Here is a 22,379-nt window from a genome sequence, read left to right on the forward strand (position 1 = left end):
AGGAGAACCGTAAACCTCGGCATTTAAATTGAAAATCGCGACCCAACAACCAATCACCGCGGGTCCCTGGTGGCATATGTGCATACTAATACCGCCATGTTGCTGTTGTTCTTGTCCCGCCAGTCCGCGCACTACAGACCGTCGCCGTGGAGTACGGGAGCTAGCTGCCTTTTAAGTGCAACTTCTCCCAGCCCCCTACCTGCCATGGCCCCTCCCGACCCCCCAGTGAAGCTCTCTAAGCAGTATGGCGTCAAGAAGCTGCTGCAGTTGTTGTACAGTTAACGTTTGGAGCTCATTTGTCATGTTGAGAGGGGAGAGAAATTTTCAAAGCTGTCGAAGGAATTTGGGAAGAACAAGTGCTGAGAGGTTCTAAGATCATCCCAACACCACCCCACTCCATTCACTTAAGAAATTTTGTCATGGGATTAAGGTGAGATCCCTTAACACTGCTTATTTCTAATAAATACATGCACTGAATATTCCTAAATTTGTATGTTTGTGTTTGATGGTGCCTAGATAGGTGTAGGTAGGGTGATGTGGGGGGTGGTTGGCCAAAGTCCTGACCCAAATTCATTTTTCACATAAGCGTAACTTTTTATAAACCACGGAATTTTTAAATCATGGCAGGTCCAGACCGAAATTACCACGATTTATATATATATATATATATATATATATATATATATAGATAGATAGATAGATAGATAGACAGATATATATATATATATACAGTATATATATATATATATATATATATATATATATATATATACACCCATCATCTAATCCAATGTTACCCCATGAGAAGTGCAGGAGCCCAAGGCTAAGCAAGTTGGTCCTGACATTTAAGATGAGAGTGACCAGCCTCACACATCCCTGAGTGGCATTACGTGAGCAGTAAACCCCAACCACCCCTTGAATGTAAACTTGCACTGGCTCAATTCATTTGGAATGCCTTAATCATATATAAAACACTTGCCCCACATTCTTATCTCAAGTCACTGGCCACCGATTTGAAACAAAACAAAGCATGGAAAATTACATTTTTAATCCACTCAAGTGATTTACGTCACAGTAGCACACTGGAGATAACAAGATGAAAATTCGCAGTTCTCAGATTAACCTGTGGCATGCAACTTATCTTACATGAGCAGGTTTTTTGATGATGAACCAAAATATTTCTCATAGAAGCAGTGACACACAACTTTTATATGATATTAGGCTAACTATTATCTCTGTTCTCACCCTCCAGGTTGAGCCCAGAAATGATGAAACATGAGCTACTACCGGTATGAAAAAAAATTATGCATTTACTGATCCATTTGTCATGGCTTCTGCAACCAGGGAAAACTCAAACATGTCTGGGAAAAATAATACTTGATGCTAAAACTAAATGCACTGCTAACAGTGGCTATGGGAAGAGGGGCAAAGATTTTAAAAAATTATCAAAAGTAGCACATCACACTCAATTTCTGGCTTCTCTGAATAACTGGCAACTCACTCAGGCTTTGACAGGAGCGAGTCCTACTAGTAGAGCTGCCAGTTTCTCACCAGATGGGATATTTCCAACCTAAATAACTCAGTAACTATGGTGAGAGTGGGAAAGGAGGTCCCGATGATGATGATGAACTATGGTGAGATAAGCAAAAATATTTCATGGGTAGGCATGTTAAACCATTTCCAAGATGATAAAGTACATCTGAATTCATTTTAAGATGGTCACTAACTTCGCCATTATTGTCTCAGGCCTTGGGTTAATAAATACTGCACAGGGTACAACAAATCAAAATTCACAGAACAAAGGTTATCATATGACTGGTTTAAGTACAGTACAAGTACTGTCAGCAATTGGGAAAAAGCACAGTTCTTTCCATTACTACAGAGCACTGTTACAAATAAAGGAAATTACCATTCTGGGAAGAAAGCAGGATAAAACATAGGTGGTCGAGGTCCCTGGTTGTAGTTGCACAGGTAGTCATAAGCGATGAACTTGGGATCCTTGGCTTTGGGGGCATTCACATACATCATGACTAGAAAAAATGGAGTCACATATCTTACATTAGTCTGTGACAAAAACTACGTCAGAAAAATGTCCTTAAAGGGTTAATACATATTGGTATCCAACTTATGCATATCAAAATACTTTACACCAGCATGGTGAAACCAGTTCATTCATACAATACATAGTCAATGGCATTAGTCATAAATTTCCAACTACATTCATCAGTTTCTTACCATGAGCTCCCTCCTCCAATTCTGATTTATAGCTGATGAAGAACTCCGTATTAGTAAACCAGGTAATGCTAAGCACCGATCCAATACCTTCCAAGGGTGGCTGTGGCACATTTCTTACAACTGTTAAATCAGGCTTGAAAAGTGTTAAGCTCCCATCTGTCAAGCCCACAGTCAGCTGCTTTCCCTTAGGAGACCATCCAACTGCCCTGTTATATGGCAAGAAAATATTCATGTTGCAAGAAAATATTCATGTTACTATTAATTCTACATTTTCACATTAAAAAAAAATCACTGTCATCAAAATTATCCTACCTACATTCATACCTAAAGATGGGGTGCAGTAGGATCCAAAAACAAGCAAATGGATAAAGGTGGATAAGATGTCAAACAGTATGCCCAGTGAAGCAGACCACAAAATCTAATTTAATCTAATCAAAAAATGATACATTTCCTCATAAGGCATACCCGCACTGGGGATGGTCATGGTATAGCTGATGTTTTTTATGGAATGGAAATACTCTGAGTCTTGGTATGAGACTGTGCAGTACAGGCACTGGCTGATCATTTTGAAGAAAACATATACCTGTACCTAGAGCAAAGCTGGAAGCATGCAAGTAGTTGTTATTGTTGCTCAATGTCATTATGTCTGCCTGAGCAGACCCACCAACCATAGGTAAGGAACTGCTCTTATGGGGATGTCCCACAGGTTCCCTACACCAATTATGTGGTGTGTGCATCTTAACGTGGCATGTGCTGTGCAGTGCTCCATTATGTGTGTTATGTTGCATGGAACTATTCTACAAGATGGGCAAATGTCATCTGTGATTTCACCCATCCCAAGTCCAAGCTGGTTGCTGAGAAGGGCCGAGTGATGTCCTGCTCTAAGCCTAGCAAGGTGAACTCGATCATCTCTATTTATGGACACCTCTGATGGGTGGATGTCAGGAGGGGGGGGGGCTTGAAGTATGGTGTTATGGCTGCGGTGTTGTACTGCCCTGCACATGAAGTATGTTGATTCTTCATTGCTAGTGTTGGAATGTCTGGAGGTGGCATACTGATGCACAGGATTTGATTACATTTGTGTAATGATCGTCATATCTGCCTATGTGTGCTGTGTGTCTCCGTCATGTAGTGACAGGGGTGTTGTGTATTGGCACAGGCTGCTGCATAGAACTGTGTGCCCCTCACATGAAGGTAGTCTCTGACAGCGAGGACTTTATTTACAGAATGCAAATGGGCTATGGGAGTGGTTTTGGTGCAGGCAGTGGTGAAGCATAGGACATTGTTCTGTATGAATGATCTGTAAGGTGTTGCAGTAGGTATTAGATGGGATGGGAGCCCACGCGAGGAAGGCATAGGACATCAATGATCTACAGTAATGTAATGCTTGTAGAATAAATTTCTTTTTGCTGGCCAAAGCCTGTCCCTGTAGTTGTCTTGAGTGCAGTGAGTTGAGGGATACACTGCCTCTTGATGTCTCATACACAGTCCTTGAAGGTGAGTCCAGTGTCATATGTCATTCCAAGGATCTTAGTGCAGAGTGTGTGGCACACATGTGTTGTTAAGTGTGACATTGGGAAAGTATCAGTGTTCATGTGTACTACTGGCTACAGTGAGGTGGTGTATTTGGCTGGGCAATCGGCAGCGTACTGTCCTTGACCCCAAGTCAGCATTGAGCTGAGGTAGTCCTGCTGCAGTGTGGAGGCTGTGCCTGGATTGTGCTGCATAGTTGTTAAGGTGATGTCATTCGCATATGAGGCAATGTTGTGTGTGGTTAAGGTGTGGGAATATTATGCATGTACAGGTTCAAAAATGTGGGTGAGAGAATGGAGCCCTGTGGAACTTCTTTGGGGTAATTTTGTGTTCGTAATTACTGCCCGTAATATTTGTCTGTCTACCAAATACATAGTTGGAAAGCCAGTGCTTGGCAATGTTCTTTATGAAAGTGTTGTAAATCTTGGTGATTAGTTTGTGTTAGGGAATAGCAATGATGGTTTTACTAATATCTACTGTTGCAAGAAGTCTGTGTTTTGCATGTGTTGCAGAGTTGATGCCATCCAGTGCTTGCTGTGTGAGATTAGTAAGTAAGGTGCTTGTAGAGTGTAATGCTCTAAATTCATGTTCTGCAGAAGCAACATGGACATGAGGTGTAAATGTTGAGAATGAGCCATTATTGGATGGTATGTTAAGTAGTGTTATGGGTCAGTATGAAGAAAGGAGTGTAGGGTTGTTGTTTCGTTTGGGTACAGAGATGTATGTTCAACGTGTCTAAATTCTGGCAATGTGACAGTGTGCATATAAGCAGTTACTAATATATGTGAAGGTCTGGATGCCTTGTGGCCCTAAATGTTTCAGGTGTAGCTTGGAGCCTGGTGCCGCCATACAGCACTGTGAGCAGTTACTGATATATGTGAGGGTCTGGATGCCTTGCAGTCCTACATGTTTCAGGTGTAGGTTGGTGCTGCCATCCGGCGCTGTGATTGTTGGGTTCTTTGCTTCCTTGTAATGTTGTGGGTCTGTTCAAGAGTGAAGGATGTTGCAGCATGGTTGAGTGGAAAGGACTGCTTATGCTGACAGAGTTGTTCTTCAGATTCTGTGAGTGTTGGTGTTGTGTGACTTACATTTGTGCAGTGGTTAACAAGTATGTATGCTTGTTCTTTGTAGGAAGGGATGCATTGGGTGTTGGAGGTGATGGTGACGAGTCTTGAAAGTGCTTATTTGTGATTTAGTAATATTATCAACATTCTGTGCAGCCAAGAGTTGTCTGTGGAGTGGCAAACACTTGTTACAAAGGTCTTTACTTTTTTATTTTATTCTATTTTTAATAAATAATAATTTTGATGCTGATCTCTATGTTTAGTTCTTGAAGCCCAGTGATGGTATCTTGTGAGTGTGCCAGAGTTGAATTGTGTTTAAGTTTAGAGAGAGAAACAACAATGTGGGACTTGGAGTGTACTGACATTTTGCCTCATGTCTTCCTCAGAACACAATTGCTGAATATACACCACATTATCTGTATATATAGCAGAAGGCAGTGGGGATGTAAGGAGGGGGAGGTCTTGGCTGGGGGTGGTTGAGGGGCAAGTAGGGTAAGGAAGGTGAGGTCCCAAAGGTAAAGGATTACAGATCACTGCACAACGACGGAGAGAAAGAAACGAAACAAGAGACATGTGATGTGGGAAGCACTTGGGAAGAGGGAAGGAATGTTGGTTATGGAAACAGAAGTCACAGGAGTAAAGGAATTGCCGATCTCAGCACTGTGTGTGTGTGTGTGTGTGTGTGTGTGTGTAATTCACCGGGTCGGTCAGGATCACTTGATGGTCGTGATCGTCAGCATTTTACCCTCCCGGAAGGGAGCTGAGAGCTCATATAGTCCGATCTAAGGGCAAGGCTGTGACCTTCACACATTCACACACCCGTCCCCTTGCTGAAGGGGGACAGTAACCAACCACTTCGTCAGTGAAACTTTTCGCAACCTGAGCGAGGCGCGAACTCCCGTCCACCAGTTGGCAAGTGAGAGCGTTACCACTGCCACCACCTCTTTCTCTAGTCGTTCCAAATATTTATATATTTAACTAATATACCTAATTGTGATATACACAAAATGTGCCATGCTCGTGGGTTCCCGTCGCTGTTTCTCATTGAGTCAAATTGAGTTTTAAACCCGTTTAAGAGTTTAGACTGGACGATCTCTTTGTCCAGGCTATTCCACAGGTCTATACTTCTATAAGGAAAGCTGTATTTCCTTCAAGCAGCTTGACTTCTTTAATTTCATTCCGAGTTCTCTTGTTGCTCTCTTATCCCATATAAACAGATCTTCTCGGTCAATTTTATCTACTCCTATCATAGTCCTGAACACCGCAATCATGTCTCCCCTCTTTCTCCATTCCTCTAAGGAAGGCAAATCCAGTTTTTCCAGCCTCTCTCTGTATGACAGGTCTGTCAGACTGGGGACCATCTTGGTTGCTGTTCTTTGAATTCTCTCAATCTTGTTTATATCTTTCTTTTTGTGTGGAGACCACACTACCGCTGCATATTCTAACCTGGGGCGGATCATGGCCATTATCAATTTTTTCATCATCTCCTCATCCATATAATGAAATGCTACTCTTCCGTTAGTCAAGAGTTTATACGTCTCTCTAACTGTCTTGTTAATATGTTTTTCTGGTGACAAACTATCTTGGACCAGCACTCCCAGATCTTTCCCCTCTTCGTTTATTGTGATTAATTCATTACCCAACAAATAATTCAGTGATGGCCTCCTGGTACTTTTACCCATTTCCAATATTTTACATTTCTTTACATTAAGGGTCTGGTTAGTACTTGGATGGGTGACCGCCTGGGAACACCAGATGCTGTTGGCATCCCTACATGTCAAGTCGGGTTGGTGGAGGATTAGTGCCCCTCCCTGTAAAACAATTAACTCTAAGCCTTTGGCCACCCCGTTTGGGATACATGGCGTCTGGCAATGAATGAATGAATGAAAATTTCATTTCCCACATACGGTTCCAATCATGTATCCTATCCAGATCCTCCTGCAGCATTTTACAATCCTCCTCAACCTCTACCTTCCACAAGATCTTTACATCATCAGCAGACTTGCATAACTGTTCACTCCATCTACCATATCATTTACATAAATCAGGAACATTTCTGGTCCCAACACCGAGCCTTGGGGGAATTGTCTATCTCTCAAAAAGTCTCTCATCCATTCCAGGAGTTTCCCCTTCAGTCCTCCTATATACTCTAGTTTACACATTAGTCTCTTATAAGGTACCTTTCCGAAGGCCTTCTCTAAGTTTAAGTACACACAATCCACCCAACCATCTCTCTCCTGTACCATGTCAATCGTTCTTGAGTAAAAGCTCAACAAGTTGGAAACACATGACCTTCCACTTCTGAATCCAAACTGACATTAAGCCAAAATATTCATCTCTTCTAGATATTTTATCCATCTGTCTTTCAGGACTCTCTCACACAATTTTGCGACCATGCTGGTTAGAGACACTGGTCTATAATTCAGGGGTTCTTCACTGTTTCCTCCCTTATAAACTGGTACCACATTTGCCCTCTTCCATTCCTGTGGCACCTTCCCCTCTTCCAGAGAACACACAATTAAACTGTGAATTTTATCCACCAGTTGTTCTCTGCATTCCTTCAGTACCCAATTAGAAATTCCATCAGGTCCTGGGGCTTTCCTTACATCCTGAGTTTCCAGTAATTTATACACTTCCTGTACCTCCACACTATATCTTTTATCACCAGTACATTTCTAATCACTCCCTCCCCTTCCACAAACTCCTTTTCAATACTGAAAACCGATTGGAAACATTTGTTCATTATTTCAGCTTGCTTAGCTGCATCTTTTTAGACCTCTCTTTTACTTTCAGTTTGGTGATTCCTTCCTTTTGTTTCAGTTTGCCATTAACAAACCTATAAAACAGTTTGGGTTCATCCTTGCATTTGTCTATTATACCTTTTTCAAAATTCCTTTCTTCTTCACTATGTATTCTTGAGTATTCATTTCTAGTTCTTTTATATTCTTTCTTTGTTCTGTTGTTACCTCTCTTTCTCCAGTTGTTCCTCACCTTATCTCTCTCTTTTTTTGCTATCATACACATTCTATTAAACCACTCCTTCTTCCTGTTTTCTTTCCCCCATACTCTTGGTACAAATTTTTCCACTCCCAAATTATAGAGGTCGAGAAAGCTATCCCACTTCCTCTGTATCTCTCTTGTTTCTCTGAATTTTCTCCAATCCACATTTTTGAAAATTTTTTTCAATCCTGTAAAATTTCCTTTCCCAAAGTTATATCTTCTCTGCCTGTAAAGCTCGTCTCTTGGCTTGACGTTCCCTATTATCATCTGAAACTCAATGACCATATGAGCACTTTTTCCTATAGGACAGAAATATTTCAATGATTCTATTACATCTGGTTCTTTGGTAAACAGTGAGTCTAACCTTGCTGGTGTGTCCTCACCTCGGAAAAGTGTCTTTTCTTTGACCCATTGCGTCATCACAATATTCATTATTATATTTAATAATATAGTGCCCCACGAATCTTCGCTGCCTCCTAAGTCCCATTCCTCCCAATTCACCTCTTTGCAGTTAAAGTGACCCACCGGAATTATAATGTTGTTTTTCTCAATTATTTTTTGTAAATAACTAGCCATATCAGACAACATCTCCTGGTATTCATCATCATTCCATGCTCTCGTCTTAGGGGGAACATACACTACCGCCGTATCTCTCTTCACATTCTCTCCAGTTTCTAATTTCATATACTGTATATCACTTCAGCCCTGCCTTCTCCCATTTCCACGGTATCTACATTTATGTGTGTGTGTGTGTGTCTGTGTGTTCTTACCTAATTGTATCTTTACAGGAATGAGTTAAGCTCGTACTGTCCCGTGTCTTAAACCATACTTATCGTACGTATCCATAAATTTGTGAATTGTTTTGGCACACACTATTTCATTCAGTATGATCAATTGCTCTGTTTGGGAAACTGAATTTCCTTACATCTTTATCACCTATCTTCTTATGCAGTTTTTTGCAGTGTCTTCTTGCTGATGCTTCCCCATAGGTTAAGTAATCATTTATATCTATTTTCTCCTTCCCTGATATGCATTTATATAGCATTATCATGTCACTTCTTTTCCTTCTCTCCTGCTCTCCTGTAGTGTTGGTAGATTCAGTTTATTTAGTCTTTCTTCGTAGCTTAGATCCCTTAAGCTTGGTACTCATCTTGTAGCAGCCCTTTGAACTTTTTCAATCTTGCCTATGTGTTTTTTGAGATGAGGACTCCAGACTACTGATGCATACTCCAGGGTTGGTCTGATGAATGATGTTATTATCCTTCTTAGCATGTCTTCATTTATGTATGTGAATGCTATTCTCATATTTGCAAGCAGTGTATACATGTTCCGTACCTTCTCACTGATGTGGTCCGCCGGAGATAGTCTATTATTGATAATCACACCTAGGTCCTTCTCTCTTTCTGATGTGTATAGGGTTTTATTTCCTAACATATAATCCCAATCAGGTCTTTTTCCACTTTTACCAAACTTGATTACATGACACTTGTCCACATTGAATTCCATTTGCCATGTATTACTCCATTCATGAAGTTTATTTAATTTTTCTTGTAGCTCTTTACAAAAGTCTGTTAGTAATTCTCCTTTGTATTTTTGCATCATCTGCAAACATATTCAGATAGCTTTCATTTCCAGTGTTACTGTTGATATCATTTATATACACTAAAAACATGATTGGTGCCAGCACTGAACCCTGTGGTACTCCACTAGTCACTTCTTTCCATGATGATTAATTTCCTCTTAGTACTGTTCTCATTTCTTTTTTTATGAGAATATCTTGCATCCAACAAAACAGTTTGTCTCAAATTTCTCCTTGATGGTACAGTTTCCATAAAAGTCTTTGGTGTGGTACTGTGTCAAATGCTTTCTTGAAATCTAAATAGATACTGTCCACCCATCCTTCTCTTTCCTGTATTGTGTCTGTTACTCTGTCATAGTAGCTCAACAGATTAGTAACACATGATTTTCCTTTTCTGAAACCAAACTGTCTTTCTGTTATCATATTGTGTTCTTCTAGATGATTTACCCAAGCTTTTCTTATAAGCTTTTCTAATACCTTGCTTACAACACTGGTCAGTGATACTGGTCGGTAGTTGAGTGGATTTTGTCTATTCCCTTTCTTGAATAAGGGGACAATGTTTGCTTTCTTCCAAATATCAGGTAGTTTACCTTGACTCAAGGATTTCATGAAAATTAAAAATAATGGTTTACTTAACTCCTGTGCACGTTCTCGTAGCACCTAACATGAAATTTCATCAGGACCATTTGCTTTTCCTCTGTCTAATTTCCTTAACTCCTCCTGTATTACTTTTCTGATATTTGTATATCTGGTAGTATGTGTGGGCATGCATGTTCCACGTAGTCCCTCTCAAGATTTTTTTTCTTCTGTAGAAACTGATTGGAAATTCATATTTAGTGTTTCACAAATATCCTTCTCTTGTATAGGTGATTCCCTCGTCAGTAATGGATTGTATTATATCTTTTACTTTGGTTTTGCTTCTGATGTAGCTGTAAAATAGCTTTGGTTGATCACTACTTTTATTTATGATATCCTCCTCAAACTGCTTTTGGCCTCCCCTCCTTATTCTTGTATAATCGTTTCTTGCCTGTTTGTAATTATTATATGCCCTTTCACTATTGTTTCTTCTGTATCTATTCCACAACAAATCTCTTCTTTCTTTTGATTTTTTACATTCTGTATTGAACCATTTCTGTATTTTCTTATCTGCTTCTTTGTACTGTGGGATGTACTTCTAGACTCCTATTTCATAAAATTCACAGAATTTTTTATATACAGTATTTAAATCTTGTCCTCTAAGCTCATTTTCCCAATCAACTTCTAAGAAATACTTCTTTAGGTCTTGATAATTTCCCTTTTTCTAGTTTAGGCTCTTTTTGTAACTGTCATTGCTGTTTACTATGTCATATGCTATCCTGAAGTTATAATTTAGTACTGCATGATTGCTTTTGCCGAGTGGAGGGTGATATATTAAACTGTCAATATCATTTTCTTGCCTTGTAAATATTAGATCTAGCACTGAAGGTACATCAAGTCCTCTTTTTCTGGTGGTTTCCCTCACATGTTGCGTTAGGAAAAACTCCTGTACTAGATCCAGGAGCTTTTGGTCCCAACAGCTTTCTTGGCTAATTATATCTAGAGTATTCCAATTTATATTTGTATTGAAATCCCCAGTTAGTATAATTCTTTCCGATTTCTCTTCCATTTTATGTAGTAATGATCTTATACTTTGAATTGTACTCTCTGCCAGGTCCTCATATTCGTCTCTTTCCCATGTGTTTGATCTGGGTGGCATGAACAAATTGGCTACAATTACTTTACCTTCAGATGTGTTGATCTCTACTGCAATCAGTTCTACTTGTGATGGTATATCTAGGTTTATTTCCTTGACTTTTAGATTTTTCTTAGTTAATATTATAATTCCTCCTCCTTTTTTTAAATTTCTGTCTCTTCTCCATATATTGTATTCCTCTAAGTTTAGTATGTCATTGGATATCCTTGGTATTAATTTTGTTTCAGTTAGGCATATTATTTGTGGTTCATTTTCTCTGACATAATCATTCATCTCTAGTAATTTAGATACCATTCCATCCACATTTGAGTACATCAACTTTATCATCTTGTTTATATACTTGTCATGACATGGTTCTACTACCTTCCTCCTTTTTCTTCCATCCTGTTTGTGTACCACTTTCGTACCTGCAATCCTATTACTTTGTAAAAATTTCTTCTTCTCCTCTTCTGATCTTCCCTCATTTTTTGTTTTTGCTTCCTCCCTTTTCTCTTTCAGTAATTCCAGTTCCTCTTGTGTCAGGCATCTTTTTATCCATACATTTTTGAACTCCTCTTTTTCCATAAGATTCTTTGCATTTTTTAGTATCTCTTCCACAGTGTTTACACTCTGGAAAGTCACCTTTAGAGATCTTGTCTTGCTTTTCTCGTATTTCCCTAACCTTTTGTGTTCCTCTATGTCTTTACTACAGATTTCCTCTGATACTTCTTTCAGTAAGCTCATTACATTTGCCATCTCCTTTTTGTCTCTTGTGATCTTGTTTTTTACCTCTTCTTCTTCTATACCAGTGATTATTATAGATTTGTTTATCTCTACTGAATCTCTGACTAACTTTGGATTGTTTTCGATTATTCTTTTCACTTCCTTTTTAATGCTTTTTTCCTCCACCCTTGTTTCTAAGTCTTTTTTTACTTTCACCATTTCAGCATACGTGGTTTCTACATCATTTTTGTAGCTTTGTGTGTGTGTGTGTGTGTGTGTGTGTGTGTGTCAGTGTGTGGGTGTGGGTGCAGGTGCGTGCACTCGTACAGGGGTGTGTGTCTATGTTTCTTACCTAATTGTTCTTACTTAATTGTATCTTTACAAGAAAGAGTCAAGCTCGTACTGTCCCATATATTAAGCCATTTTTATCATACATACCATTAAATTTATGAACTGTTTTGGCATGCATTATTTCATTCGGTAGTGCATACCACTGATCAATTACCCTATTTGGGTAACTGAATTTCCTTACATTTTTATCGCCTCTCTTTTTACGTAGTTTTTTGCAGTGTCCTCTTGCTGGTGCTTTCCCATATGTTACATATTCATTTATGTCTATTTTCTCCTTCCCTGAGATCCATTTATATAGTATTCCTTCTCTCCTGTAGTGCTGGTAGCTTCAATTTTTCTAGTCTTTCATCATAGCTTGGATCCCTTAAGCTTGGTACCCAACTTGTAGCTGCCCTTTGTACTTTTTCCAATCTTATCTACTCTATGTGTTTTTTGAAATAAGGATTCCAAAGTCCTGATGCATACTCCAGGGTTGGTCTGATGAATGATGTTATTATGTTTCTCAACATGTCTTCATTTATATATGTGAATGCTATTCTCATATCAGCAAGCAGTGTATAGACATTACGTACCTTCTCACTGATGCGGTCAGCCAGAGATACTGTAGTCTGTTATTGATAATCACTCCTAGGTCCTTCTCCCTATCTGATATGTGTAGGGTTGATCTTCCTAACTTACAATCCCAATCTGGTCTTTTCTCACTTTTGCCAAACTTAATTACATGACACTTGTCCACATTAAATTCCATTTGCCATTTATTGCTCCATTCAGGAGGTTTATTTAATTCTTCTTGTAGCTCTCTACAAGAATCTGTTAGTAAATTCCCCTTGTATTTTTGCATCATCCGCAAATATATTTAGATAGATTTGATTCCCAATGTTACTGTCTACGTCATTTTATCCATCCATCCATCATCCAATCTTACGTTGCCCCATGAAAAGTGTAGGAGTCCTGGGCTAGACAAGTTGGGATGACATTTAACCCCTAAAAATGGGTGTCTGCATATGCTGTCCAAGGGTACTAGGGCCAACAAGACAGGTGTCTGCATATACAATCACAACTCCACATACCCCCAAACCCACCCCACCCCCTACCACCACACCCATACACCACCTCCCACCGTCCCCCAACCACCCCCCATCACCCCACACCAAACCCCTATTGTTCCCCAACCCCCTACCCTCCCAACCCCCCAACCACCCCCCAATACCCTACCATCCCCCCACCATTCCCACCATCCCCCCCACCAACCCCTACCCCCTCACTGCCCATCCCCTACCCTCACCACTCCAACCCCCTATCCCTACCCATCCCCACCCCCAACCGACACTCCCCACCTCACCAAACCCCCAACATTCCCAAACCACCCCAGCCCTCCAACCTCCACTGCTACCCCCACCCTTTTCCCCCCACACCCTCCCCACTCCCCACATCATACTCCTTCCCATCACCCTCCCACCCATACCTGATCCCCCCATACCCACACCCCACTTCCCCCAAGCACCCAGCCCCCCTCCCTGCATCACCCCACAACCCCCCCACCCCCCCACACACACCACCACCACCACCCTACAAACCCCCCCACCATATCTCACCCGCAGATTATGCCCATCCTGAGCGTGTCAAAACATTCCAATCCCCATCTTTTAGGGATTAAGATGAGAGTGACCAGCCTCATTCATCCCTGAGTGGCATTACATGAGCATAACCCCAACCACCTCTTGGATATAAACCTTCACCAGCTATATCCAACTGGGGTGCCACAATTGCCCACTAAACAACCAGGTGCCATCATGTCGTTATGTGGTTACCACCCAGTGTAGTAAATGGTTTTCTGGTGTACAGCAAACCATTCAGCTTGCCACTCAGTGTAGTCACCCATAGGGGGGGAAAAAAAAAAAAAAAAAAAAAAAAAAAAAAAAAAAAGAGGGAGTGCAGTCATCCATAGGCTGACGGACGAGGAAAGAATGAAGTATAGAAAGACAGAAGAGGAAGGATGGAAAGGAGGGAGGAGAGGAAAGAGCAGACACCTGAGAGCAGCACTACATCAATTGAGTGGATGGTGAGCTCCCCCAAGTACTAAAAGCATAACTGGTGCCAGCACTGAGCCCTGTGGAACTCCGCTAGTCACTTCCCTCCATGATGAGTATTTCCCCTTTGTACTGTTCTCATTTCCCTTTTACTGAGAAAATCCTGCATCCACAATACACATTGCCTTGGATTCCTCCTTGTTGGTACAGTTTCCATAAATGTCTTTGGTGCGATACTCTGTCAAATGTCTCCTTGAAATCTAAATAGATACTGTTCACCTATCCTTCTCTTTTCTGTAATGTTTCTGTATCTCTGTCATAGTAGCTTAATAGATCAGTAACACATGATTTTTCCCTTTCAAAAACCGAACTGCCTTTCTGTTATCATATTGTGTTCTTGATGGTTTACCCAAACTTTTCTTATCAGCTTTTCTAGTACCTTACATACAACACTGGTCAGTGATACTGGTCAGTTGCTGAGTGGATTCTGTCTATTCCTTTTCTTGAATAGGAAAACAATGTTTGCTTTCTTCCAAATATCAGGTAGTTTACCTTGACCTAAGGATTCCTTGAATATTAAATATAACGGTCTGCTTTACTCTACTGCACATTCACGTAGCACCCAACCTGAAATTTTGTCAGGAGTATGTGCTTTTCCTTTGTCTGATTTACTTAAGTCTTCCAGTACTTCTTTTTCTGATATTTGTATATCTGGTAATATGTGTGGGCATGCATGTTCCATATCATCTTTCAAAATTATTTTCTTCTGTAGAAAATGATTGGCAATTTTTATTTAGCGCTTCACAAACATCTTTCTCTTGTGTATAGATGATCCCCTTGTCCGTAATGGACTGTATTTTATCTTTAACTTTGGTTCTGCTTTGGATGGAGCTGTAAAATAGCTTAGCCTGATCACCACTTTTATTTATAATGCCTTCCTCAAACTATCTTTGAGCTTATCTCCTTATCTTTGTATAATCATTTCTTGCCTGTTTATAGTTGTCATAAGCCCTATCACTATTGTGTCTTCTGTATCTAATCCACAGCAAATCTCTTTTTTCTTTTGATTTTTTACATTCTGTATTAAACCATTTCTTTATTTTCATTTTTGTTTCTTCGTGCTGAGGGACATAATTTTGGATTCTTATTTCATAAAAATCACATAATTTTCTATTCATAACATTTAAATCTCGTCCTCTAAGTGCCTTTTCCCAATCTATTTCTAATACGTGCTTCTTCAGGTCATGATAGTTGCCCTTTTTGTAACTCTCATTACTGGTAACTATGTCATATGTAATCCTGAAGTTGCAATTTAATACTACCTGGTCACTTTTGTTGAATGGAGGGTGATACATTATTTTGTCAATATAATTTTCTTGCCTCGTAAATGTTAGATCTAGTACTGATGGATCATCAAGTCCTCATTTTCAGGTGTTTTCATTTACATGCTGTGTTATGAAAAACTCCTGTACAAGATCCAGGAGCTTTTGATCCCAACAGCTTTCACGGCTTCTTACATCTAGAGTATTCCAATTTATATCTGTACTGAAATCTCCAGTGTGTGTGTGTGTGTGTGTGTGTGTGTGTGTGTGTGTGTGTGTGTGTGTGTGTGTTCTTACCTACCTAATTGTTCTTACCTAACTGTATCTTTACAGGAATGAGTCAAGCTCGTACTGTCCCGTGTCTTAAACCATATTTATCGTACATATCTTTAAATTTGTGAATTGTTTTGACACACACTATTTCATTCGGTAGTGCATTCCATTGATCAATTGCTCTGTTTGGGAAACTGAATTTCCTTACGTCTTTATCACCTCTCTTCTAATGCAGTTTTTTGCAGTGTCCTCTTGCTGTTGCTTCTCCATATGTTAAGTAATCATTTATGTCTATTTTCTCCTTTCCTGATATGCATTTATATAGCATTATCATGTCACCTCTTTTCCTTCTCTCCTGTAGTGTTGGTAGATTCAGTTTATTAAGTCTTTCTTCGTAGCTTAGGTCCCTTAAGCTTGGTATCCATCTTGTAGCGGCCCTTTGAACTTTTTCAATCTTGCCTATGTGCTTTTTGAGATGAGGACTCCAGACTACTGATGCATACTCCAGGGTTGGTCTAATGAATGATGTTATTATCCTTCTTAGCATGTCTTCATTTATGTATGTGAATGCTATTCTCATATTTGCAAGCAGTGTATACATGTTCCGTACCTTCTCGCTGATGTGGTCAGCAGGAGATAGTCTGTTATTGATAATCACACCTAGGTCTTTCTCTCTTTCTGATGTGTATAGGGTTTTATTTCCTAACGTAAAATCCCAATCAGGTCTTTTTCCACTTTTACCAAACTTGATTACATGACACTTGTCCACATTGAATTCCATTTGCCATGTACTACTCCATTCATGAAGTTTATTCAATTCTTCTTGTAGCTCTTTACAAGAGTCTGTGTTAGTAATTCTCCTTTGTATTTTTGCATCATCTGCAAACATATTCAGATAGCTCTCATTTCCAGTGTTACTGTTTATATCATTTATATACACTAAAAACATGATTGGTGCCAGCACTGAACCCTGTGGTACTCCACTAGTCACTTCTTTCCATAATGAGTAGTTTCCTCTTAGTACTGTCCTCATTTCTCTTTTTATGAGAAAGTCTTGCATCCAACAAAACAGTTTGCCTCGAATTCCTCCTTGATGGTACAGTTTCCATAAAAGTCTTTGGTGTGGTACTGTGTCAAATGCTTTCTTGAAATCTAAATAGATACTGTCCACCCATCCTTCCCTTTCCTGTATTGTGTTTGTTACTCGGTCATAGTAGCTCAACAGATTAGTAACACATGATTTTCCTTTTCTGAAACCAAACTGTCTTTCTGTTATCATACTGTGTTCTTCTAGATGATTTACCCAAGCTTTTCTTATAAGTTTTTCTAATACCTTGCTTACAACACTGATCAGTGATACTGGTCGGTAGTTGAGTGGATTTTGTCTATTTCCTTTCTTGAATAAGGGGACAATATTTGCTTTTTTCCAAATATCAGGTAGTTTACCTTGACTCAAGGATTTCTTGAAAATTAAAAATAATGGTTTACATAACTCCTTTGCACATTCTCGTAATACCCAACATGAAATTTAATCAGGACCACTTGCTTTTCCTCTGTCTAATCTACTTAACTCCTCCTGTATTACTTTTTCTGCTATTTGTATGTCTGGTAGTATGTGTGGACATGCGTGTTCCACATAGTCCCTCTCAAAATTTTTTTCTTCTGTAAAAACTAATTGGAAATTCTTATTTAGTGCTTCACAAATATCTTTCTCTTGTGTATAAGTGATTCCCTCGTCCGTAATGGATTGTATTATATCTTTTACTTTAGTTTTGCTTCTGATATAGCTGTAAAACAGCTTTGCTTGATCACTACTTTTATTTATTATATCCTCCTCAAACTGTTTTTAGGCTTCCCTCCTAATTCTTGTATTATCGTTTCTTGCCTGTTTGTAATTATTATACGCCCTTTCACTATTGTGTCTTCTGTATATATTCCACATCAAATCTCTTCTTTCTTTTGATTTTTTACATTCTGTATTGAACCATTTCTGTATTTTCTTATCTGCTTCTTTGTGCTGTGAGATGTACATCTGGACTCCTATTTCATAAAATTCACAAAAATTTTTATATACAGCATTTAAATCTTGTCCTCTAAGCTCATTTTCCCAATCAACTTCTAAGAAATACTTCTTTAGGTCTTGATAATTTCCCTTTTTATAGTTTAGGCTCTTTTTGTAACTATCATTGCTGTTTACTATGTCATATGCTATCCTGAAGTTAAAATTTAGTACTGCATGATTGCTTTTGCCGAGTGGAGGGTGATATATTAAACTGTCAATATCATTTTCTTGCCTTGTAAATATTAGATCTAGCACTGAAGGTACATCAAGTCCTCTTTTTCTGGTAGTTTCCCTCACATGTTGCGTTAAGAAAAACTCTTGTACGAGATCCAGGAGCTTTTGGTCCCAACAGCTTTCTTGTCTATTTATATCTAGAGTATTCCAATTCATATTTGTATTGAAGTCCCCAGTTAGTATAATTCTTTCCGATTTCTCTTCCATTTTATGTAGCAATGATCTTACACTCTGAATTGTACTCTCTGCCAGGTCCTCATATTCGTCTCTTTCCCATGTGTTTGATCTGGGTGGCATGTACAAATTGGCTACAATTACTTTACCTTCAGATGTGTCTATCTCTACTGCAATCAGTTCTACTTGTGATGGTATATCTAGTTTTATTTCCTTGACTTTTAGATTTTTCTTAGTTAATATTATAATTCCTCCTCCTTTTTTTAAATATCTGTCCCTTCTCCATATATTGTATTCCTCTAAGTTTAGTATGTCATTTGACATCCTTGGTATTAATTTTGTTTCAGTTAGGCATATTATTTGTGGTTCATTTTCTCTGACATAATCATTCATCTCTAGTAATTTAGATACCACTCCATCCACATTTTAGTACATCAACTTTATCATCTTGTTTATATACTTGTCATGACATGGTTCTACTACCTTCCTCCTTTTTCTTCCATCCTGTTTGTGTACCACTTTCGTACCTGCAATCCTATTACTTTGTAAAAAAATTTCTTCTTCTCCTCTTCTGATCTTCCCTCATTTTTTGTTTTTGCTTCCTCCCTTTTCTCTTTCAGTAATTCCAGTTCCTCTTGTGTTAGGCATCTTTTTATCCATACATTTTTGAACTCCTCTTTTTCCATAAGATTCTTTGCATTTTTTAGTATCTCTTCCACAGTGTTTACACTCTGGAAAGTCACCTTTAGAGGTCTTGTCTTGCTTTTCTCGTATTTCCCTAACCTTTTGTGTTCCTCTATGTCTTTACTACAGATTTCCTCTGAAACTTCTTTCAGTAAGCTCATTACATTTGCCATCTCCTTTTTGTCTCTTGTGATCTTGTTTTTAACTTCATCCTCTTCTATACCAGTGATTACTATTGATTTGTTTATCTCTACTGAATCTCTGACTAACTTTGGATTGTTTTGGATTATTCTTTTCACCTCCTTTTTAATGTTTTTTTCCTTTTTAATGTTTTTTTTCCTCCTCTAAGTCTTTCTTTACTTTCACCATTTCAGCATACGTGGTTTCTACATCATTTTTGTAGCTTTGCACAGCTTCATTCACCTGTGTTATCTTCTCCTCAATATCACTGCTCTGGTCAATAAGACTGCTAACTTGCCTAATTGTCTCTGTGTCATTTTTGAACTCTTCCATAACACTCTCGTGACTGACTACTGTACTTGCCATTTCACTCATTTTCTTCCTAAGTGTACTCAATTCCACGGTTAGTTCACTGATGGTTGTGTCTTTCTTATTGGCCTCCCTTCCTAGTTTTTCTATTTCTTCCTCTTGCAAGTGCATCTGCTTCTTTATTTCATCAATTTCATTTCTGAAAGCCATTTCTAGTTTGTTTACACGTTCAACCAGTCTATTGTGGGTCTCTACTTCAACCAGTTCTTGGTAGAAATCATCATTTTGCTTTTTACCTTTATCCCTTTTCTTTTCCAAATTTGTTTTACTGAAGTATGTATCCATTTTGCAATACTTAAAGTGCAAAGCATATACTTACAATCTCCGTCTTGTTGTAGTCTAAACAAACCTCAGAGATGACTCAGCGTATTCTTTCGTCTTGGTTCTATTTCCTGTTTTTACAAGTCTTGTTGAAACTTATTTTTTTCCTTTTTATAATGAACAATCATTTAGTCTAACCTGGTACTGAGCTTGACTCATACAAAGATATTATTCAGGTAATGCCACTGGCCGTGATGATTTGGTACGGAGCGCCGGTGTCACACGTCCGCCTAGATTGAATCCCTGTGTGTGTGTGTGTGTGTGTGTGTGTGTGTGTGTGTGTGTGTGTGTGTGTGTGTGTGTGTGTGTGTGTGTGTGTGTGTGTGTTGAAGCTGGGTAAAGAGAGGGGATGGGGATGGATGGGAAGGAAGGAGGGGTGATGTTTTGAGTTTAGGGGTGATGGTGTGAGGAAGATTTCCTATTGACAATATATTTGGCCACGGAATTCGATAGGTGATGAGATCCACTGTTTTGTTCAACAGTGCTGGTACATGCTCTAACAGCTGCCTTAAGACATTTGCATCTTTTTAAGACTGCTTCCTTGTACAAAATTTTTGCATTTTCTCATTTCATTCCATGACCTGCATTAAGTCTGTGAGCTACACATGTGTTGTTGGTGTAGTACCGGTTCATTGCATACTTGTGTTCTTATATTCTCTCTTCCAAATCACGCCCTGTGTCACCTATGTAGACCTGATCACATACTGCACATGGAATGGAGTAAACATCTCTCTCGGGTGTGTTGCTGGTTCGTACCGTGTCTAACCAGATCACCCACTGTCTGAGATGTCTTAAAAGTTACCCAAGTTCCTGAATTTCTTAAAAACGTGCAATGTTGTTGCTTGTATAATTATTGGGCAGGATTATGCATGTCACATCACTGGATTTCTCAGCTGCTGACCATTCCCTGATAGCCCTGGCATGTTTTCTGGCACTGGATAACATGTGTTCTGGATACTTCAGTTCAGAAAATGTGCTATCTATGTACTGGAATTCCTCTTTCAAATGATCTTCACTGCAAATCCTCAAGGCCCTGTTAATACACCTTTTTTTTTAGCTTAAAGCTATGGCTGGAATCATAGTGAATAAGGCCATTCCTATTTGTGCTTTTCCTATACACTTTAAATGCCAACTTATTGTCGGTCCTAATGAGCAGGGTTTCCAGGAATGGCAAGCAACTGTCAGCTACTTCTTGAAGCGACTACTGAACTGACAGTTCCACTTCATAAAGTCTGTCCCGCAGACTGTCTCTGTCGAAACGTCTGGGTGCAAGGACCAAGATGTCGTCGACATGCCACAGCCACATGATGGTGTCTGGGATGAACCATTTGTAGGGACCAGACTTGAGCGATTCCTCAACCTCACCTTCCTTACCCTACCTGCCCCCCTACCACCCCCAGCCAATACCTCACCCCCCTCACACTTCTTCTGCTATTCATACAGGAATGTGGTGTATATTCAGCAACTGTATTCTGAGGAAGCCATGAGGCGAAACATCAATACACACTAAGTCCCACATCGGTGTTCCTTTCTCCAATCTGTCAATGAACAATGAATCAAGGTGTTTATGTTTGTCATGTTGTCTTATGAGGTGGGCAATCGTTGGTGTTAAGTCTGGGTTGTAATATCTTCTGCTGCCTTGTGGAATGTGGTGCTTGTGTTGAGTATGAAGCAGAATTTTGTGATGTGCCTATTAATGTTGGTGATGGGAGTGATGTTTAATGTGCTGAAGTGCTGTTCTGTTTCTTCAGTGAATTCTATACAGTCTGCTTTCGTGTAGTTTGTGTATGTGAGGCATGAGCACTCTCGTTTCGACTGTTTTTCTATGTTGATAATAATGTGGAGATGATCCGTTGTGAGTCTCAGTTTGGTTCACCACGTGGTGTTGAGCGCAAGTGTTGGCAAATAGAATGTGATGTCTGGGGAGGTGGAAGTTAAGTTTGTCTGGTGTGGGATGAGAGTGTATTCTGAGATGTCAGTGAGAATGTACATGTTGTTGAGTTGCAAAGCAATGTTGAGGTCTCTACAGTTGTTTTAAGTGTGCTTGTAGCAGTATTCTTGTGTTAAAGTCACCAGCAATGAGAGTTAAGTGTCTGTGTTAGGGGAAGGAGCTAAGGATTGTGCTGTGATGGTACAGTGTGAGAGGTGTCACGGGGACTGTAAATGTTGAAAATGTTCATTTCATGACTGTGACCTGATCTGACACTGAGTGGCAATATTTCTAATGTTGTGTAATTCTGGAAAAGTGGTTGTGTTGTTTGTGTTGCATCTTTATAGAAGACTGATGGGTGAATGTATGTAACAGGGCCTCCTCCTTGGCTTTCAGTTCTGTCTGTAGTACTGTAGCAACAAGAATCCATTAAAAATGGGTTACTAAAAAATGTATAACTGCATGTTCCTAAACTGGTAATTTACGAGGATCTACAAAGCAAAGAAGTGTGTGGTAATCATAGGGGCATTAGTCTTCTTAGTATAATAGGAAAAGTGTATGGTAGGATACTTATTGACAGAGTTAGAGAAAGAACAGAGAAATT

At 39.3% G+C, this 22,379-nt stretch overlaps 1 protein-coding gene across 1 annotated transcript in view; it reads right to left on the reverse strand.

Moving 5' to 3' along the window:
* Window positions 1–22,379, reverse strand: part of LOC145412164 (uncharacterized) — a 446,682-nt gene that overhangs the window by 365,702 nt on the left and 58,601 nt on the right. Inside the window, exons 5-6 of the mRNA XM_080282099.1 lie at window positions 2,236–2,441; window positions 1,910–2,030 (exon numbers count right to left, since the gene is read on the reverse strand). Coding sequence (XP_080138225.1) covers window positions 1,910–2,030; window positions 2,236–2,441 — 327 coding nt within the window. The remainder of the gene's footprint in view (window positions 1–1,909; window positions 2,031–2,235; window positions 2,442–22,379) is intronic.

This window comes from Coenobita brevimanus, chromosome 92, assembly GCF_032717465.1.
Source record: "Coenobita brevimanus isolate Jiangsu-jjx chromosome 92, ASM3271746v2, whole genome shotgun sequence".
In the NCBI taxonomy this organism is placed as follows: Eukaryota; Metazoa; Arthropoda; class Malacostraca; order Decapoda; family Coenobitidae; genus Coenobita; species Coenobita brevimanus.